Raw genomic sequence first — 23,171 nt, 5'->3', positions numbered from 1 at the left:
ATATATCAAGAAACTGTGTTAATGATTGTCTTTCATGTTTTTCTTAAGAATAATCTCCTTGTTACAAACCCCAAGGCCAGACCCAGAAGGGAGTATGACTTCGAGCATGGACCTTGGAACACTGGGTCAGCATTAGGCATGAACACTGCCTACGCACTTGCTGATTGCTCCTGAGACTATCCTAGAAGGGAACGACCTGGGGTATAAACAAGGAGATCTGGACTATGTCGAGGTAGTGTCTTGGGAAAGATAGAGCAAAGAAAGTTTTGTAGTCTGTAATTAGAAATAAAAGCTGGACTCACGGTGGACTCTCAACCTCAGTACAATAGAGGCTGCAGGTCCCCTGACCCATTGCACCAGATTTTGTGTTCTGTTTTCATTCTCGTCGCTCGCTCCCGGACCTTTAGGGCAACACCTGATCTCCACCCTGAACTCCTTTCAGGGTGTGCTGAAGGTCAGCAATTGCAGTGACAAGTGACTCCATTATTGTAGAACCAGATGGCAAGCATCAGTTTTAGCTGGCAGTTCGTAAGGAAAGGAGCCATGCTTTTTTTTTTTTTTTTGGTAAATAACCAGATGGTAAATATTTTAGGCTCTGCTATAGTCCCTGTCACACCTACTCAACTCTGCCATTATAACTAGCATGAGAATGTCCATAAAGCATTATTTATCAAAAAATCACAAAACAAAATGTAGTGTAGAATTTAAGTCCATTTTTGCAAACACACACATACAAGTCAACAGACATAAATTTGTTTATGAAGCACTTACTATAAGCCATGAAATTAAAAGAGGCTTGCTCCGTGGAAGAAAAGCTATGACCAACCTAGACAGCATGTTAAAAAGCAGAAACATCACTTTGCCAACAAAGGTCCGTATAGTCAAAGCTATGATTCTTCCAGTAGTCATGTACAGATGTGAGAGCTGGACCATAAAGAATGCTGAGTGCCAAAGAACTGGTGCTTTCAAACTGTGATGCTGGAGAAGACTCTTGAGAGTCCCTTGGACAGCAGGGAGATCAAACCAGTCAATCCTAAAGGAAATCAACCCTGAATGTTCATTGGGAGGACTGATGCTGAAGCTCTAATACTTTGGCCACCTGATGTGAAGAACCAACTCATTTGAAAAGACCCTAATGCTGGGAACAACTGAGGGCAGGAGGAAAACGGGGTGACAGAGAAGGAGATGGTTTGATGGCATTATCGACTCAAAGGACATGAATTTGTGCAAACTCCGGGAGATGGTGAAGGATAGGGAAGCCTGGCATGCTGCAGTTCATGGGGTCAAAAAAAGTCGGACATGACTTAGCAACTGAACAACAACACACTACTGCCATGGAGAACAGGACAGCATCCAGACCCTCATGATGGAGTGTACATGTGGTAAAGGGTTAGCAGTGTTTTTTTTCCTGTCGGTTACAATGATCATATTTTACTTTCTTAATTAAAAAAGTAATAAAGCCATTATCCTTCTCAAATATTTGAACCTTTTTTTTTAGTTATAAACATTATGAATTAGAAATAGATAAAGAAGATGGATAGAAAGATGCTTTCCTTAAAAAAACAGAGATTGAGAGGGAGAAATTAAACCTTTTACATTTCTCTCATGATTTCCTGGGCTTTCCCCAATAGCTCAGCGGTAAAGAATCTACCAGCAATGCAGGAGACTCAGGCTCGATCCCTGGGTCAGGAAGATTGCCTGGAGGAGGAAATAGCAACTCACTCCATTATTCTTGCCTGGAGAATCCCATGGACAGAGGAGCCTGGTGGGCTACAGTCCACAGGATCACCAAGAGTCAGACAAGACTAAACGCACAACAACATTTCATGATTTTTCTAGTTTCTCATGACCCAGTTGGGGCTTCCCTGGTGGCTCAGATGGTAAAGAATCTGCCTGCAATGAAGGAGACCTGGGTTCAATCCCTAGGTTGGGAAGATCCCCTGGAAAAAGGAATGGCAAACCACTCCAGTATTCTTGCCTAGAGAATCCCATGGACAGAGGAGCCTAGCAAACTATAGTCCAATGTGAGATTTTCAATGATAATTTTTCAAAGAAAATTTTTACATTTGCAACTTCTTTTTAAGGAGAGTTTACTGACCTTTTAAAATATTTATTTCATTTATCGGGCTCTATCAGGTCTTAGTTATGGCTTGTGGGGTCTCTCATTGTGTACAGTTAGTTGCTTCTCAGCCTGTGGGATCTTAGTTTCCCCTGCTGCTGCTGCTGCTGCTAAGTCGCCAGGGATCAAACCTGTGTCCCCTGCATTGCAAGGCAGATTCTCAACCACTAGACCACCAGGGAAGTCCCTACATTTTTATCTTAACAGCAGTGAACTTGACTCTCATACAAACTGCTCACTTTTATACTGACATCCTTTCCCCTTTCTTGAGTGTTTGAATTTTATTCATGCTTTTCTATATACCTCAAGGAACCTTTTAGGATAGGTTTGCAGGTGGTTTATTCTCTGAGAAATAACATGATAGTTTTCCCTCTTAACCACTGTGGACTGGCATCTTGTAAAAGAGATTCTTGAGGCCAGCCTATAATTATTTGACCCCTTAGGAGTAATCTAGTGTATCTATTTTTTAGATCCCCACACATTTTTAGTTATGTCTAAAATGTAGATTTCTATTTCATATATTGATTCATGTATGCATGCTAAGTCAAAAGTGTTACTCACTCAGTCATGGTAGACTCTATCCTGTGGACTGTAGCCCACCAGGCTCCTCTGTCCATGGGATTCTCCAGGCAAGAATACTGGAGTGGGTAGCCATTCTCTTCTCTAGCGGATCTTCCCAAACCAGGGATCAAACCCGGATCTTTTGCATTGCAGACAGATTCTTTACAGTCTGAAACACCAGGGAAACCCCCTTGGGAGTAGTCTATTATATCTACTTTTTAGATGCTCGCAAAATTATGTCTAATATAGATATATAGATTTCTATTTCATATATGCATGCCTACATCCATTCACCTACACACACACACACACACACAAACACACACACAGAGTTTATTTTATATTTATATCTCTCTTAGAAAACATTGTGTTTTGCTTCTCTTCTTTGACTTTTTTTCCTGACCCTCAGTAACTTCCTCAGATCAATGGGTTCAACTCTGAGGTTTTTTTCTTTTATTTCAACTCTGTCCCTTCGTTTCTTCTACAATTCCTATAGTGTGGTCTCTGTGATTCCATTTGTTTCTCCTAGATTTGTCATCCTTATATTCCATTTTCTCTCATCATTTTTAATATCATTTTTTTTATTTGAGTTCTGGGTAAATGTCTTGAGTTTGTCTTCTACTCTACCCATTCAGTTTTTCACTGTATCCTATTTTCAAGATCCATCTTCCACTAATGTTTTCACTTTGGTAGTCAGGTTTTCCATCTTCAATCAGTTTTTCCTAAACTTGGATTTTTCCCCCCATTTCTGAGTGCTCACTCCAGTATCATGATGGCATTTAAAAAAATCTTTATTGTTAACATGAATCAGAAATTGTACATAGTAAATCCACTTCAGATTGTTCCTGTTGATCTTTTCTTGAGCTGCAGTCTCTTTTCTTATGTTCAGTGATTTTTCTGCTTTCTCACCCTTAGAAAAAAAGACCTGCTTGCCAATATAATGATTAATGTAAGTCGTGGCCTAAATCAGCATTCCTGATAGACCCTTCACACTTTAAAGGGAGAAGAGATTTTTTTTTATTGGAATATAATTGCTTTACAATGTTGTGTTCATTTCTGCTGTATGATGAAGGGAATCAGCTATATGTATTCACATATCCTCTCCCCCTTGAACCTCCCTCCAACCCGCCCCTCTAGGTCATCACAGAGTACCAAGCTGAGCTCCCTATGCTATACAACAGCTTCCCACTAGGTTAACTGTTTCACATATGGTAGTGTATATATGCCAATCCTAATCTCCTAATTCATCCCACCCTCCTCTTCTCTGCCTTTGTCTACGTGTCTGTTCTCTCCGTCTACATTTCTATTCCTGCCCTGCAAATGGGTTCATCTGTACCATTTTTTTTATTCCACATGTATGTATTTAATATAGTATATTTGTTTTTCTCAATTTTCATGACCAAGGTCAACTGCCTGTAGGAAATGGACGAGAGATAGCTATAAGGAAACCCCCAGGGTTTTTCTCCCAACCATGAACCTCAGACATACCCTGTTCTTTCCTGTGGCCTTTGGCTGGGGAATAACCCTCCAGCATCCACTAGCCTTCCACTCTGGGGTGGGGCCTCAGTGCAGAAGCCACATTTGTACCCCATAACTAAACCTTTTTCTGCTTTGTCTCCCACAGGATCGCTCGCATGATTCGTCAGGAGAGAGGCAACGCCCTGCTGGTTGGAGTGGGAGGCACAGGAAAGCAGTCTCTTACAAGGCTCGCAGCTCATATATGTGGTTATAGATGTTTGCAGATTGAGTTGAGCCGGGGGTATAATTATGACAGTTTTCATGAGGACCTGAGGAAGCTGTACAAACTGGCTGGTGTAGAAGACAGGAATATGGTTTTCCTCTTCACAGACACCCAGGTACCCATTTAAATAACCAAAGAGCAAGAACAGGAAAGGGAAAGGCTACCCTCTCCAGTGTTCTGGCCTAGAGAATTCCAGGGACTGTATAGTCCATGGGGTCACAAAGAGTTGGACACGACCGAGTGACTTTCACACAAAACAAGAACAGGAAAAGGACACTTGTTATAATCGCATGTGTCCTTCGAATAGCTTGTATGAATGATGTAGTTCAGGGAATCTTTCCATCTAATAACAGAGTTCTTGGACCCTATAAAATACTACTTCTTTTAACAACTATTACTTCCACCTTTAAATTCTACATAAGAAAATGTAATCAGAGGTTAAGAGCATTAAGAAGGGACTTAACTTGGAGAGGAAGGACATAGACAGCAGAAGGTGATAAACTATTTCTGTGGAGGCAAATATAAAAAAGTAATTCCCTAAGTGAGATCAATTAGAGACATATGCTTTACTCAAGAAAAGGGAAAAATAATGGCTATATTTTAGTTAAATTAACTTTAAAGTAGGATTACATCCATGTCTACCACAACCAATTTAACTGATTTTGAATTTATTCTCTAATAAAGTGGCTCAACTGCTAAAGAATCCACCTGCAATGTGGAAGACCTGGGTTTGATTCCTGGGTTGGGAAGATCCCCTGGAGAAGGGAAGGGCTACCCACTCCAGTATTCTGGCCTAGAGAATTCCATGGACTGTACAGTCCATGGGGTTACAGAGTCAGACACAACTGAGCGACTTTCACTTCACTTCACTTCATTTTCTACATTGATTACACTTGGGTATTTTAATATCAGGGAAAATAAATAACTAATAAGGACTTACTGTATAGCACAGGGAACTCTACTCAATACTCTATAATGGCCTATATGGGAAAAGAATCTAAAAAAAGAGTAGATAAGTATATGTATAACTGATTCACTTTGTTTTACATCTGAAACTAACACAACATTTTAAATCAACTATACTCCAATAAAAATTTTAATACATATATATAAATTTTTTAATTAAAATTTTCTAATAACAGAAATCAGCCAAAGAATAAATGACAAATCTTACACATAAATATTTTAACTTCATTTTAGTTTCCCAAACACTGTAAACATGACTAAGTATGATCACAAAATGGGAAAAATATTTTTAATATATGTTACACGCAGTGAGCTTGTATCTGAGTTTGTAAATACCTTTTACAAATGAGAATTGAATATGTGGCCACCACCAGCTCCCCACTGGGCCCTGGGAGCTGCACGTGGAGGCACTGCTGGGGACGTCAGTGAGCCTTGCCACCTCTGCGAACGTTCCGCAGTGTTCGAAGAGTGCACATGCAGTTGATCCTGTGGATCCCAGTAGCCAGAGTGGAAGAGACATGACCTTCACATACCACATGCCCCCATATTTGATGCCCTGCCTCCTAGACCTGGAGTCTAACACCCCAGTGTGCCCCAAGCTACAGGTAAAAGTCTCCCCTTACTAAAATCATCCCATGAAATCTGAAAGAAGTGATTGCTTCTTCGAATGCACTGACACTACTTAAGTCTACAGGGATTGCGAAGAATCGGGGGAATGTAACTCCACAGTAAACCTCCTATAACTGGCCCCAAGAAATGGAGATCCACAAGTTGGCCCACAAAGAATTCAAAATAATCATTCTAAAGATTCTCTGAGAGTCACAAGAGAACACAGATAAACAATTTCATGACATCAGGAAAATAATGCAAGAACAAAGTGACAGCAAGTGACATCACCAAGATGGCCATATAGCTCAGTCCCCACTTTGCTCCGCCCCACAAGAACAACTAACAGTTATTCATGGATAAGACATGGAGAAAGTCCTAGAACATGAGGGTGAAGCTGAAGCATACCCCTGTGCCACAGAAACTGAGACAGACCATGTTAGAAGGATAAGAGGAGCAGTTACACACTGACCACACTGCCCTACCCCCAGGCCATCACAGCACCACATTAAGAGGTCTCTCCCGAGCCTACCAGTTCCTCCAGTGGAAAGAAAGAGGCCAGGATGGACATCCTGCTCCCCAATGTTCTGGGCCACACTGGGGTTTCACTCCAGTCTCAAATCACAGAGATGGTGAGAGACTCTGCAGCACTTGACCCCTAGGAATCCAGTTGTGTTATAGAAGGCCTGAGGATATAATAGCCAGCACTCTGATCATGACAGACCAAGTTCTTACCCTCAGCACCCAAGTAGTGGTCCAAGCCAGCAGCTTTACTCATCTGCAAAATCAGTCTGACCAAGGAGGTCAGCAGATGCAGATCTGCCTGATTCGAAGTCCTCAAAGGAAGTGCCTTGCCAGCCCTAGAGCCTGGTCAGGCCCCCCACTCACCCAGGCAGGGGAACTGAGTCACACCCTGCTCTCTGCTGAGTGTAGCTCTTGGCCCTTCCCAGCCAAAGAACCTGACCAGAACACCTGGAAAACTGTGTAGCCCAGCAGTGCTTAGGAGAGTCTGGCAGGAAGAGCAGATCACCCACACAGCAAAGCCAGTGACCCACTCAGCCAGGCAGGATGGCTAGAGTCAAGACCACAGACATCCTTGCACATGAAGCCAGTTATTCCACTCTGCCACGACAGGAAAGCTAATTCCTAGCCCCACCTACTGCTAAGTATAGTACCCAGTTCTGATAGTCTAGGAAACCTGATCAGAGAACCCAGGCAATCACTAAGTTCATCCTATAATCAGCAAGTTCATCCTTGCTCATTCAAAACCAAGCCGGAAGTCCTGTCCAACTGTTCTCAGCCAGTAGCATCACCCATGACCTCAGAGCTTAGGCATTGTCCTCACCCCAAAATAGACACTGATAGCAAGTCCCACGGGCTCAAAGACGTTACCAGTTGACATGTCCAGAAACGCAAACTGAGCTGACTGGCCAAGAACAATCTCTGCCGAAGTGAACCAGTAAAATCTGGAAGGGGACATCGTTTACTCTTCTTCTGGAATTTTATCTCATTCCTGGAAATGGCAATCCACTCCAGTATTTCTGCCTGGAGAATCCCATGACTAAAGGAGCCTCGTGGGCTACAGCCCATGGGGTCACAAAGAGTCAGACAGGACTGAGCTTCTAACACTTTCACTTTTCTTTTATTTGCAACATACTCTTCTGTTGCCTCATTTTGCCTAATTCTGTTTTTATTTCTATGCACTAAGTAGGTCATTCTCATTCATCATTGCTCTGTAAATAGTTGTAATTTTGGTGTCCCCGTGGGAGGAGGTGAGCTCAGGGTTATCCTGCTTTAACATCTTGGCTACTTCCCAAGATTGTTGTAGTTGTGCAGTTGCCAAGTTGTGTCTGACTTTTGCAACCCCATGAACTACAGCATGCCAGGCTTCCCTGTCCTTCACTCTCTCCTGGAGTTTACTCAGATTCATGTCCATAGAGTCAGTGCCATCCAACCATCTCATTCTCTGTCGCCCCCTTCTCCTCCTGCCCTCAATCTTTCCCAGCATCATGGTTTTTTTCCAATGAATCAGCTCTTGGCATCAGATGGCCAAAGTATTGGAGCTTCAGCATCAGTTCTTCCAGTAAATACTCAGGGTTGATTTCCTTTAGTATTGACTGGTTTGATCCCCCAAGGTTATCTTCTTTTAAAGATAAAATTAACTCAGTGTGAATTTTAGATCATATATTTGCTTTATAATGTATAGGAAGTAAATGTAAAATGGTTGACTAACTTATAATGACCACTCTGCTTTCTTCTACAGATTGTAGTGGAAGAGTTTCTAGAAGATATAAATAACATTCTGAACTCAGGTGAAGTGCCTAATTTATTTGAAAAGGATGAACTGGAGCAGGTTTTAGCAGCCACCAGACCAAGAGCAAAAGAAGTAGGAATTTCCGAGGGAAATAGAGATGAGGTAGGACGTGTCAAAATGGTAATAAGATTTTGGAAAAGAAAAAGTTGTCTCAGCCTTTTTCCAGTCATCCACAAACCCTTTTAAGCAGTCCATGGATAGAATTTTTTCAATGTAATTTGTTTTTAATCCTATGTACTTTATTTCCTACATTTAAAGCATTGGTTCATGAGACTTCCAGAGATGATTAGGGAAAGCACAAAACAGAATCCCTACTACCTACAGAGGGTCATGCTGCTGCTGCTGCTAAGTCGCTTCCGTCGTAGCCAACTCTGTGTGACCCCAGAGACGGAAGCCCACCAGGCTCGGGCAAGAACACTGGAGTGGGTTGCCATTTCCTTCTCCAATGCATGAAAGTGAAAAGTGAAGGTGAGAGAGTTTGGAAAGATGGCGGAGGAGTAGGACGGGGAGAACACTTTCTCCCCCACAAATTCATCAAAAGAGCATTTAAACGTCGAGTAAATTCCACAAAACAACTTCTGAATGCCGGCAGAGGACATCAGGCACCCAGAAAAGCAACCCAACTCTTCGAAAGGAGGAGCTCATCAAATGCCTCCATACCTACACTGAAACCAAGCACCACACAAGGGCCAATAAGTTCCAGGGCAAGACATACCAAGCAAATTCTCCAGCAACAAAGGAACACAGCCCTGAGCTTCAAGATACAGGCTGCCCAAAGTCACCCCAAAACTATAGACATCTCATAACTCATTACTGGACATTTCATTGCACTCCAGAGAGAAGAAATACAGCTCCACCCACCAGAACACCGACACAAGCTTCCCTAACCAGGAAACCTTGACAAGCCACCTGTACAAACCCACACACAGCGAGGAAACACCACAATAAAGAGAACTCCACAAACTGCCAGAATACAGAAAGGACACCCCAAACTCAGCAATTTAAACAAGATGAAGAGACAGAGGAATACTCAGCAGATAAAGGAACAGGATAAATGCCCACCAAACCAAACAAAAGAGGAAGAGATAGGGAATCTACCTGATAAAGAATTCCGAATAATGATAGTGAAATTGATCCAAAATCTTGAAACTAAAATGGAATCACAGATAAATAGCCTGGAGACAAGGATTGAGAAGATGCAAGAAAAGTTTAACAAGGACCTAGAAGAAATAAAAAAGAGTCAATATATAATGAATAATGCAATAAGTGAAATTAAAAACACTCTGGAGGCAACAAATAGTAGAATAACAGAGGCAGAAGACAGGATTAGTGAATTAGAAGATAGAATGGTAGAAATAAATGAATCAGAGAGGATAAAAGAAAAACGAATTAAAAGAAATGAGGACAATCTCAGAGACCTCCAGGACAATATTAAACGCTACAACATTCGAATCATAGGGGTTCCAGAAGAAGAAGACAAAAAGAAAGACCATGAGAAAATACTTGAGGAGATAATAGTGGAAAACTTCCCTAAAATGGGGAAGGAAATAATCACCCAAGTCCAAGAAACCCAGAGAGTACCAAACAGGATAAACCCAAGGAGAAACACCCCAAGACACATATTAATCAAATTAACAAAGATCAAACACAAAGAACAAATATTAAAAGCAGCAAGGGAAAAACAACAAATAACACACAAGGGAATTCCCATAAGGATAACAGCGGATCTTTCAATAGAAACTCTTCAAGCCAGGAGGGAATGGCAAGACATACTTAAAATGATGAAAGAAAATAACCTACAGCCCAGATTATTGTACCCAGCAAGGATCTCATTCAAGTATGAAGGAGAAATCAAAAGCTTTTCAGACAAGCAAAAGCTGAGAGAATTCTGCACCACCAAACCAGCTCTCCAACAAATACTAAAGGATATTCTCTAGACAGGAAACACAAAAACGGTGTATAAACTCGAACCCAAAACAATAAAGTAAATGGCAACGGGAACATACTTATCAGTAATTACCTTAAACGTAAATGGGTTGAATGCCCCAACCAAAAGACAAAGACTGGCTGAATGGATACAAAAACAAGACCCCTACATATGTTGTCTACAAGAGACCCACCTCAAAACAGGGGACACATACAGACTGAAAGTGAAGGGCTGGAAAAAGATTTTCCATGCAAATAGGGACCAAAAGAAAGCAGGAGTAGCAATACTCATATCAGATAAAATAGACTTTAAAACAAAGGCTGTGAAAAGAGACAAAGAAGGTCACTACATAATGATCAAAGGATCAATCCAAGAAGAAGATATAACAATTATAAATATATATGCACCCAAAACGGGAGCACCACAGTACGTAAGACAAATGCTAACAAGTATGAAAGGAGAAATTAACAATAACACAATAATAGTGGGAGACTTTAATACCCCACTTACACCTATGGATAGATCAACTAAACAGAAAATTAACAAGGAAACACAAACTTTAAACGATACAATAGACCAGTTAGACCTAATTGATATCTATAGGACATTTCATCCCAAAACAATGAATTTCACCTTTTTCTCAAGCGCACATGGAACCTTCTCCAGGATAGATCACATCCTGGGCCATAAAGCTAGCCTTGGTAAATTCAAAAAGATAGAAATCATTCCAAGCATTTTTTCTGACCACAATGCAGTAAGATTAGATCTCAATTACAGGAGAAAAACTATTAAAAATTCCAACATATGGAGGCTGAACAACACGCTGCTGAATAACCAACAAATCACAGAAGAAATCAAAAAAGAAATCAAAATTTGCATAGAAACGAATGAAAATGAAAACACAACAACCCAAAACCTGTGGGACACGGTAAAAGCAGTCCTAAGGGGAAAGTTCATAGCAATACAGGCACACCTCAAGAAACAAGAAAAAAGTCAAATAAATAACCTAACTCTACACCTAAAGCAACTAGAAAAGGAAGAAATGAAGAACCCCAGGGTTAGTAGAAGGAAAGAAATCTTAAAAATTAGAGCAGAAATAAATGCAAAAGAAACAAAAGAGACCATAGCAAAAATCAACAAAACCAAAAGCTGGTTCTTTGAAAGGATAAATAAAATTGACAAACCATTAGCCAGACTCATCAAGAAACAAAGGGAGAAAAATCAAATCAACAAAATTAGAAACGAAAATGGAGAGATCACAACAGACAACACAGAAATACAAAGGATCATAAGAGACTACTATCAACAATTATATGCCAATAAAATGGACAACGTGGAAGAAATGGACAAATTCTTAGAAAAGTACAACTTTCCAAAACTGGACCAGGAAGAAATAGAAAATCTTAACAGACCCATCACAAGCATGGAAATTGAAACTGTAATCAAAAATCTTCCAGCAAACAAAAGCCCCGGTCCAGACGGCTTCACAGCTGAATTCTACCAAAAATTTAGAGAAGAGCTAACACCTATCCTGCTCAAACTCTTCCAGAAAATTGCAGAGGAAAGTAAACTTCCAAACTCATTCTATGAGGCCACCATCACCCTAATACCAAAACCTGACAAAGATCCCACAAAAAAAGAAAACTACAGGCCAATATCACTGATGAACATAGATGCAAAAATCCTTAACAAAATTCTAGCAATCAGAATCCAACAACACATTAAAAAGATCATACACCATGATCAAGTGGGCTTTATCCCAGGGATGCAAGGATTCTTCAATATCCGCAAATCAATCAATGTAATACACCACATTAACAAATTGAAAAATAAAAACCATATGATTATCTCAATAGATGCAGAGAAAGCCTTTGACAAAATTCAACATCCATTTATGATAAAAACTCTCCAGAAAGCAGGAATAGAAGGAACATACCTCAACATAATAAAAGCTATATATGACAAACCCACTGCAAACATTATCCTCAATGGTGAAAAATTGAAAGCATTTCCTCTAAAGTCAGGAACAAGACAAGGGTGCCCACTTTCACCATTACTATTCAACATAGTTTTGGAAGTTTTGGCCACAGCAGTCAGAGCAGAAAAAAAAATAAAAGGAATCCAAATTGGAAAAGAAGAAGTAAAACTCTCACTATTTGCAGATGACATGATCCTCTACATAGAAAACCCTAAAGAGTCCACCAGAAAATTACTAGAAATAATCAATGACTACAGTAAAGTTGCAGGATATAAAATCAACACACAGAAATCCCTTGCATTCCTATACACTAATAATGAGAAAACAGAAAGAGAAATTAAGGAAACAATTCCATTCACCATTGCAACAGAAAGAATAAAATACTTAGGAATATATCTACCTAAAGAAACTAAAGACCTATATATAGAAAACTATAAAACACTGGTGAAAGAAATCAAAGAGGACACTAATAGATGGAGAAATATACCATGTTCATGGATTGGAAGAATCAATATAGTGAAAATGAGTATACTACCCAAAGCAATTTATAGATTCAACGCAATCCCTATCAAGCTACCAACAGTATTCTTCACAGAGCTAGAACAAATCATTTCACAATTTGTATGGAAATACAAAAAACCTCGACTAGCCAAAGCGATCTTGAGAAAGAAGAATGGAACTGGAGGAATCAACCTACCTGACTTCAGGCTCTACTACAAAGCCACAGTTATCAAGACAGTATGGTACTGGCACAAAGACAGAAATATTGATCAATGGAATAAAATAGAAAGCCCAGAGATAAATCCACGCACATATGGACACCTTATCTTCGACAAAGGAGGCAAGAATATACAATGGATTAAAGACAATCTCTTTAACAAGTGGTGCTGGGAAATCTGGTCAACCACTTGTAAAAGAATGAAACTGGACCACTTTCTAACACCATACACAAAAATAAACTCAAAATGGATTAAAGATCTAAATGTAAGACCAGAAACTATAAAACTCCTAGAGGAGAACATAGGCAAAACACTCTCCGACATACATCACAGCAGGATCCTCTATGACCCACCTCCCAGAATATTAGAAATAAAAGCAAAAATAAACAAATGGGACCTAATTAACCTTAAAAGCTTCTGCACATCAAAGGAAACTATTAGCAAGGTGAAAAGACAGCCTTCAGAATGGGAGAAAATAATAGCAAATGAAGCAACTGACAAACAACTAATCTCAAAAATATACAAGCAACTCCTACAGCTCAACTCCAGAAAAATAAACGACCCAATCAAAAAATGGGCCAAAGAACTAAATAGACATTTCTCCAAAAAAGACATACAGATGGCTGACAAACACATGAAAAGATGCTCAACATCACTCATTATCAGAGAAATGCAAATCAAAACCACTATGAGGTACCATTTCACACCAGTCAGAATGGCTGCGATCCAAAAGTCTACAAATAATAAATGCTGGAGAGGGTGTGGAGAAAAGGGAACCCTCTTACACTGTTGGTGGGAATGCAAACTAGTACAGCCACTATGGAGAACAGTGTGGAGATTCCTTAAAAAACTGGAAATAGAACTGCCTTATGATCCAGCAACCCCACTGCTGGGCATACACACTGAGGAAACCAGAAGGGAAAGAGACACGTGTACCCCAATGTTCATCGCAGCACTGTTTATAATAGCCAAGACATGGAAGCAACCTAGATGTCCATCAGCAGATGAATGGATAAGAAAGCTGTGGTACATATACACAATGGAGTATTACTCAGCCATTAAAAAGAATACATTTGAATCAGTTCTAATGAGGTGGATGAAACTGGAGCCTATTATACAGAGTGAAGTAAGCCAGAAGGAAAAACATAAATACAGTATTCTAACGCATATATATGGAATTTAGAAAGATGGTAACAATAACCCTGTGTACGAGACAGCAAGAGACACTGATGTATAGAACAGTCTTATGGACTCTGTGGGAGAGGGAGAGGGTGGGAAGATTTGGGAGAATGACATTGTAACATGTAAAATATCATGTAAGAAACGAGTTGCCAGTCCAGGTTCGATGCACGATACTGGATGCTTGGGGCTAGAGCACTGGGACGACCCAGAGGGATGGTATGGGGAGGGAGGAGGGAGGAGGGTTCAGGATGGGGAACACATGTATACCTATGGTGGATTCATTTTGATGTTTGGCAAAACTAATACAATTATGTAAAGTTTAAAAATAAAATAAAATTTAAAAAAAAAAAAAAGTGAAGGTGAAGTCACTCAGTTGTGTCCGACTCCTAGTGACCCCATGAACTGCAGCCTATCAGGCTCCTCCGTCCATGGGATTTGCCAGGCAAGAGTACTGGAGTGGGTTGCCATTGCCTTCTCCACAGAGGGTCATAGTCCTATTTAAACTGGAAAACTTCTCTTATCCTTCTTTAATACAAGTTTATTTCACACACCCCCAGTGCCCTGCCTGAGGAGTTCAGTGCTTTTGACTCCGTGTCCTGTCAGCAAGAGGCGTCCCAGGTGACTCAGTGGTAAAGAATCCTCCTGAAAATGCAGCAGACTCACGTTCAATCCCTGGGTCCATCATGAAGATCCCCTAGAGAAGGAAATGGCAACCCACTGCAGTATTCTTGACTGGGAAACCCCATGGGCAGAGAAGCTTGGCAGGCTATAGTCCATGGGGTCGCAAAAAGAATTGCACATGACTTCACAACTAAACAACAACAATAGCCTATCAGCAGAATAATGAAATGCATTCTCTTTCTCTCTCTTACACACACACGCACAAAACACAGCTGCGGTCCACTCTCATTTCTCCAACATTGTGCTAGATTCTCTAAGCCACTGTTTGTCTATCCCAGGTCTTTCTCTTCTTTCTGCATCTTATCTTTTTTGGCCACTCTTTCTCATATTGTCTCTTCTGTGTCCTTTCATGAGAATTCCCTCCACTGCTAGGTCAGGACTTATGGGCACAGACAACTATTATAAGCAGAAGTGGCTTTAACATTGGAAGGGCTAAACAAAGGGATGCCATGCTGAATTCCTTGGAATGATTATGAAATGACACTGTAGAAGTCAACAGTCAGGGACACTGCTGTGTCTGCCACAGTCATTCTGCTGAGCCAGGAAGCCTCTACCCCAGAATGCTCCTGCTTCAGCTCCCAAGCCGTGTGTCCCCCACCATGTTGGGAGCAGCTGAAGTAAGGAGCCACATCCAGGGATAGTGACAGGAGGTCCATGCCATTTCTGCTGGGCTCTGCACCTGCAAAAATACTTGCCCTGCCCCGTGTCTCTCTCTCCCAGTGGTCTTCTACCTCAAAGCAAAATTTTGTATGAACACACCTCTCCACTTTATTCAAGGGGTCTCTCAAATCCACTGATGAAGAGTGCTCATCTCACATCCCAAACCCAACTTGCAACAGAGTCTGAAAATTTTCATTTAATCTTTTGAGTCTGCATGAGAAGAAGGGACTTGGAATGGGATGTTAAAACAATTCACGTGTCCACTCCACAAACTTTTTAAATTTGGTATTGGTAGAGTCAGATGCATTAGCCAGCACTTCTTTTCATCATGGGTTCAGCCTTATTCTAAATTGAAAGTATCTTTCTTTTTGTCAGGTGTTTCAGTATTTCATCAGCAGAGTCCGTCAGAAGCTGCACATTGTGCTCTGCATGAGCCCCGTTGGGGAGGCCTTCCGGTCCCGATGCCGGATGTTTCCATCCCTTGTGAACTGCTGCACCATTGACTGGTTTGTCCAGGTCAGTAACATCACAACATATCTCTTTAAGAAGTTGGACTTGCTTGACTTTAATTTTTTTTTATTAAAGTGTAATTGATTTACAGTGTTTCAGGTGTAGAGCAAAGTGATTCAGTTACATATATATTCAGTTATACATATGTACATATGTATATATATATTGGATTATTTTCCATTTAGGTTATTACAAAATATTGAATACAATTCCCTGTGCTATACAGTAGGTCCTTGTTGTTTATCTGTTTTATATATGTGAAAGTGTTAGTCACTCAATGGTGTCCAACTCTACAACCCCATGGACTGTAGCCCACCAGACTCCTTTGTCCATGCTATTCTCCAGGCAAGAACACTGGAGTGGGTGGCCATTCCCTTCTCCAGGAGATCTTTCCGACCCAGGGATTGAACCCCAGTCTCCTGCCTTAAGGGAAGATTCTCTACCATCTGCTGCTGCTGCTGCTAAGTCGCTTCAGTCATGTTCGACTCTGTGGGACCCCATAGACGGCAGCCCACCATCTGAGCCACCTATATATAATTGTATGCATATGTTAATCCCAAATTCTCAATTTACCCCTGCGCCCACCTCTCCCCTTTAGTAACCACAAGTTTGTTTACTACGTCTGTGAGTCTGTTTCTGTTTTGTAAGTTCATTTGTATCATTTTTTTAGATTCCACATATAAGTGCTATCATATGATATTTGTCTTTCTCTGTCCAACTTCACTCAGTATGATAATCTCTAGGTCTATGCATGCTGCTTTTAAATGGCAATGTTTCATTCTATTTTATAGCTGATTAGTATTCCATTGTATATATGTGCATATGTGTGTGTATGTATGTGTATATCACATCTTCTTTATCCATTTATCTGTATATGGACAATTAGGCCACTTCCATGTCCTGGCTATTGTAAATAGTACTGCTGTGAACATTGGGGGCCGTGTATCTTTTCGAATTAGAGTTTTTATCTTTTTCAGGTATGTGTCTGAAGTTGCTTGATTTTAAAAAGGTAACACCCTGTCCACTAAGAACTCAAGGGTACTTACATTAGCTTCAAAACCCACTGGAAATTTACTCACATACAAGTGTTGACAATGACAATCATTAAACAAACACAAATAGAATTTATAAAGAAGAGGAAACTATTAAATTTGTCAATGTAGAGGTTATCAGTGATCTTGACAAGAGTTATTTCAATGGAGTGATGGGGGAGATGATGCTGTGAAAGTGCTGCACTTAATATGCCAGCAAATATGGAAAACTCAGTAGTCTCCACAGGACTGGAAAAGGTCAGTTTTCATTCCAATCCCAAGGAAAGGCAATGCCAAAGAATGCTCAAACTACCGCACAATTGCACTCATCTCACACACTAGTAAAGTAATGCTCAAAATTCTCCAAGCCAGGCTTCAGCAATATGTGAAGTGTGAACTTCCAGATGTTCAAGCTGGTTTTAGAGAAGGCAGGGGAACAAGAGATCAAATTGCCAACATCCGCTGGATCATCAAAAAAGCAAGAGAGTTCCAGAGAAACATCTATTTCTACTTTACTGACTATGCCAAAGCCTTTGACTGTGTGGATCACAATAAAATGTGGAAAATTCTGAAAGAGATGGGAATACCAGACCACCTGACCTGCCTCTTGAAAAACCTGTGTGACATGGAACAACAGACTGGTTCCAAATAGGAAAAAGAGTGCATCAAGGCTGTATTTGTCACCCTGCTTATTTAACTTATATGCAGAGTACATCATGAGAAACACTGGGCTGGAGGAAGCACAAGTTGGAATCAAGATTGCGGGGAGAAATCAATAACCTCAGATATGCAGATGACACCACCCTTATGGCAGAAAGTGAAGAAGAACTAAAGAGCCTCTTGATGAAAGTGAAAGAGGAGACTCAAAAAGTTGGCTTAAAGCTCAACATTCAGAAAACTAAGATCATGGCATCCGGTCCTAGCACTTCATGGCAGATAGATGGGGAAACAGTGGAAACAATGGCTGACTTTATTTTTCTGGGCTCCAAAATCACTGCAGATGGTGATTGCAGCCATGAAATTAAAAGACGCTTACTCCTTGGAAGGAAAGTTATGACTGACCTTTAATATGACAGCATATTAAAAAGCAGAGACATTACTTTGCCAACAAAGGTACATCTAGTTAAGGCTATGGTTTTTCCAGTGGTCATGTATGGATAGAGTTGGACTATAAAGAAAGCTGAGCACCGAAGAATTGATGCTTTTGAACTGTGGTGCTGAAGAAGACTCTTGAGAGTCCCTTGGACTGCAAGAAGATCCAACCAGTCCATTCTAAAGGAGATCAGTCCTGGGTGTTCACTGGAAGGACTGATGTTGAAGCTGAAACTCCAATACTTTGGCCACCTGATGCGAAGAGCTGACTCATTGGAAAAGACCCTGATACTGGGAAAGATTGAGGGCAGGAGGAGAAGGGGATGACAGAGGATGAGATGGTTGGATGGCATCATCGACTCAATGGACATGGGTTTAGGTGGACTCCGGGAGTTGGTGATAGACAGGGAGGCCTGGTGTGCTGCGGTTCATGGGGTTGCAAAGAGTCAGACATGACTGAGTGACTGAACTGAACTGATGGGGGAGAAGGTTCAAGAGAGAAGAAGGAAAAGGAATCAGAGACAAACCTTTCAAGGAGTTTTGCCCCAAAGGAGTACCAAGAGATGGGTAATAGCCAGAGGGGTATGTGAGGTCAAGAGAGAAGTATTTTTAAGTGGGGAACACAAGCAATGCACGTGTGCTGATGAAAATGATTCAGAAAACAGAATTATATTGATGGTGCAGCAGACAGAGTTAGGCATTGCTGGACCAATGTGACTGAATAGGCAAGAAGAGATGGGACGGAGTTCCCAGTGAAGGAGCTGACCTGGGCAGGGAGCATGCACAGCTCACCCCAGAGCATAAAATGCAGGTAGAGGGGAAGACAGAGTGGAAGCTCACTGAAGTTCTATTTGCATTGCTTCTATTTTTTTAATGATGTAGGGAGCAAAGTCATGAATGGTAAAGAAGAGAGAGGAAGTGTTAGCAGTCTTAGGAAGTAACATAGGGTGTGAAATACTCAGAGGAATCAGAAGTGATGGGTGAGACAACACAGAAGTTTTTCCAGGCTGCACTAAGAACTCGCTTGAGCTAGTTGTCATGAATTGACAATGAGACCAGTTAGCACAGCTATGGGTTTTTCTCTAGCTGTGCTAGCTGCATGATTGTAGACATGGGGTAACAGAGAATTGCATTTGACTGATGTTCAGTTGAGCTCAAAGAGTTAGGAGAGGAGCAAATGAGTTGAGATGAACAGGACAGTGATTATACCAAGTTCAAATTGTATAATAGGCAGAGTGATGACATGAGATCCTTGTAATGTATGTGATTTTAGTTATGAAATTAAAAACAGCCACATTTATTCATTCAACCTAGACATTCATTCAGTCAACCTAGACAGCATATTAAAAAGCAGAGATATTACTTTGCCAACAAAGGTCTGTCTAGTCAAAGCTTTGGTTTTTCCAGTAGTCACATATGGATGTGGAAGTTGGACTATATAGAAAGCTGAGCACTGAAGAATTGATGCTTTTGAACTGTGGTATTGGAGAAAACTCTTGAGAATCCCCTGGGCTGCAAGGAGATCCAACTAGTCCATCCTAAAGGAAACCAGTCCTGAATATTCATTGGAAGGACTGATGCTGAAGCTGAAGCTCCAGTACTTTGGCCACCTGATTTGAAGAACTGACTCATTTGAAAAGACCCTGATGCTGGGAAAGATTAAAGGTGGGAGAAGAAGGGGATGACAGATGAGATTATTGGATGGCATCACTGACTCAATGGACATGAGTTTGAGTAAGCTCTGGGAGTTGGTGATAGACAAGGATACCTGGCATGCTGCAGTCCATGGGGGTCACAAAGAGTCGGACACAACTGAGCGACTGAACTGACTAACTTATTCATTCAACCAACAGTAGTTATTGAGTAACTTCTATGTAGCAGACACTGTGCAAATGCAGACCCAGACCCCTGTCTAATGAACACAGCCATTCAGTTCATGAAACATCATGGACACAAGTAGGAGTTACAGTGAAGGGGGGCCAAGGTGAGGAAGAATTGCAGAGAAATGCATTTTTCTTAATAGTTAAACCGTGCATTATGGAAATGAACAACTGACTTTCCAAATCATATCTTTATTTACAGTGGCCCAGAGAAGCACTTCTTTCTGTATCAAAGACGTTTTTCTCAAATGTTGATGCCGTAAATGAAGAACTGAGAGAAAAGCTTTCCCTCATGTGTGTGAATGTCCACTTGAGTGTCTCCAATATGGCAGAACGCTATTACACAGAGCTCCGGAGAAGGTACTACACAACACCCACCTCCTACTTGGAACTCATCAATCTCTACCTGTCTATGCTGACTGAAAAGAGGAAGCAGTTGGTTTCTGTAAGTTTAATATTATTAATTAAAAAAAATTTTTTTTTTTTGCTTGATCTCAAAACCTTTACCAGAATGTGTGGAAGATCTATGTGCCATCTTGCCTGTTGGACATCTCTCCATCCTAACATGCCCTTGACAACCTACAATATGACCAAAAAGTATATTGTGTTGGTCATCTAGAGGCCTTGCCCTTATTTAATATTTTGTCTTCTATCATTTACATAAGTGTCCTTGACTCAGGGATGTGATATGGACATTGTAACAGAATTAAAGTTAAGCCCATATCTAGCCACCTCTGCAGTGTTTAGTAAGAAGGAAAACTTTTGGTTTAGTAATGGAGATGGGAGTTTGGTTGTCTTACCTATCAGTGGTTCCCATTCAGAGCAAGGACTCTGGTGTCAGACAGACCAGGTAGCACCTCATTTCTGACTCTTTCTTCCTGAACAACTTGGAGAAGGTTTTGTAACTACTCCAATCTTAGTACAAAATAAGGTTTTTAAAAATCTGTATCTACCTCTTGGATTGTGGTAGAATTTAAATAAGATACTGTTTGTGAAGTATTGGAATATGATCTGATACAAATAAGTGCTCAAAATAGTGACTGCTTACTACATCGTCATCATTGTAATCATCATTAAGCTATTAACATGACCTAAAATTTTCAACATTTTAAATAACAAAAATGAAATCATTTATCATTTAGATATTTTAAGTGTTTTTCAATGGATATTACCTGGTAAATGTATGCCTAGTAAAATAATGTGACATATTTTTGAAACCAGCCTATTTGAGCCACCTTTTCTGTCTCATCCTCAAAAAAGTTATTCCCAGGTGGCTTATCTACCATATACTGCCCTTTGATTCTAGTCAAGGGTTTCCTGCCCCTGTGGACACGTCAGCAACCAGAGGTAAGTATCTGGGACACTGTTTGTCTCCAGTGGCCTCAGCCCTGCTGGTCCATCCTAAGGGAACAAGCTCCCAGAGATGTGAACTCCAGGAATTTCTATCTGAATTTGTCCTTAATTCATTCACCATGCTACCAAGCTACCACAGGAGCTAAAAATAATACAGTGTGATCCCTCAGTGATGCCCTACTCCCGTGGCCAGGGGACAGGGATCCAAACCCACTGTGGTGAACTTCAGGGCCATGTGTTCCTGTACATTCAGTGTTAAGTATTACAAACCGATTCACTAATTCTGCCAATGCAAAATTCTAGTGCATAAATCAGATAGAGATACCAATAAACTCATAGTTTGTAATACTCAATATAATAGTTATTTTCTTTGTCATGTAGGCACGTGAACGGGTGAAGAATGGTCTCACCAAGCTATTAGAAACAAATGTACTAGTAGATAAAATGAAATTAGATCTTTCAGCTTTAGAACCTGTCCTTTTAACAAAATCACAAGATGTTGAAGCCCTGATGGACAAACTGGCGGTGGATCAAGAAAATGCGGATCAGGTATGCAGCATCACCTGAGGGTGGGTGAGGACGCTTTGACTACCAGCTGACCCCTTACGTACAATGATAAAGAATGGGACTTTTTAGATATGTTATTAAATTTAATTTCAGTATGTTGTTAAAACAATGAACTGGTAGATCAGTTTAGCCATGCTTTTAATCCTGGCTCTCTCCCTGATAATCAGGAAATGCAATGAATGGGACAGAGAAAGTTGTAAGAAAAGTACAAGCTACAAATATAAAGCATCCAATCTTCTCCCAAGAATGAATTAGTTGTTCGTTCTTATAACTCTATCTCCATTATTTTATCATCATGCCATGAGATGGACAAAGAAGAGTGTAAAATGCAGTATACCTAATCTTCTTTCATCATTGGTCTGATTCAAGAGTAAATATAACTCACTATTATTTGCCTTATTTTGTTTTTTTTTTAACTTTTTAAACTTTTTATTTTGTTCTGGGGTATACATATACATATATCCATTCTCCCCCAAACCCACCTTCCATTCAGGCTGCCACATAACAGTGAACAGAGTTCCATGTGCTATACAATAGGTCCTTATTGGTTATCCATTATTCACTTTGTTTTTAAACATTGAAATTCACATACTGAGATCACTTGAGCAGTCATGTTTCAATGATTAGGTCCGTAGCGTTGTGCAAGAAGATGAAGCGATAGCAAAAGTGAAAGCCGAAGAGACCCAAGCCATAGCTGACGATGCTCAGCGAGATCTTGAAGAAGCGCTCCCTGCCCTCGATGCTGCTAACAAAGCGTTGGATTCCTTAGATAAAGCAGATATATCTGAAATCAGAGTTTTCACAAAGCCCCCAGATATGGTCATGACCGTGATGGAAGCCATCTCCATTCTCTTGAATGCCAAGTGAGTGCCTCACAATCACCCAGTACAAAATGCCTGGTGGAATTTCTTTGCTTTTTTCCTTCATTCTCATTTACATATTTTCATTCTTTTGTTCACCCTCTCATTGATTCGATCAGTCATCCAACAAATTGATTGATACTTTAATAGTATTTTTTTAATTAATTAATTTTTATTTTTGGCTACTTGGTCTTCATTGCTACGTGGGCTTTCTCTAGCTGCGGTGAGCAGGGGCTGCTGTCCAGCTCGGTTATAGTATGCCGGCTTCTCATTGTGGTGGCTTCTCTTGGTGCACAGCACGGTCTCTAGAGCAGGCAGACTTCAGTAGTTGTGGTGCTCGATCTTAGCTGGCCCATGGAACATCATGGAATTTGCCCAGACCAAGTCCCCTTCATTGCCAGGCAGATTTCCAACCACTGTACCA

At 40.6% G+C, this 23,171-nt stretch overlaps 1 protein-coding gene across 1 annotated transcript in view; it reads left to right on the top strand.

The window, feature by feature from the left end:
* DNAH6 (dynein axonemal heavy chain 6) overlaps positions 1 to 23,171 on the top strand; it is a 282,338-nt gene that overhangs the window by 166,197 nt on the left and 92,970 nt on the right. The window contains exons 46-51 of the mRNA XM_024999429.2: positions 4,305 to 4,536; positions 8,257 to 8,409; positions 15,830 to 15,970; positions 20,170 to 20,412; positions 21,702 to 21,869; positions 22,515 to 22,750. Of these exons, the coding sequence (XP_024855197.1) occupies positions 4,305 to 4,536; positions 8,257 to 8,409; positions 15,830 to 15,970; positions 20,170 to 20,412; positions 21,702 to 21,869; positions 22,515 to 22,750 (1,173 nt within the window). The remainder of the gene's footprint in view (positions 1 to 4,304; positions 4,537 to 8,256; positions 8,410 to 15,829; positions 15,971 to 20,169; positions 20,413 to 21,701; positions 21,870 to 22,514; positions 22,751 to 23,171) is intronic.

Source organism: Bos taurus, chromosome 11 (genome assembly GCF_002263795.3).
Source record: "Bos taurus isolate L1 Dominette 01449 registration number 42190680 breed Hereford chromosome 11, ARS-UCD2.0, whole genome shotgun sequence".
NCBI lineage: Eukaryota > Metazoa > Chordata > Mammalia > Artiodactyla > Bovidae > Bos > Bos taurus.
Note: the sequence above shows the minus strand (reverse complement) of the source record. Positions and strands in the feature narration are given on the sequence as shown.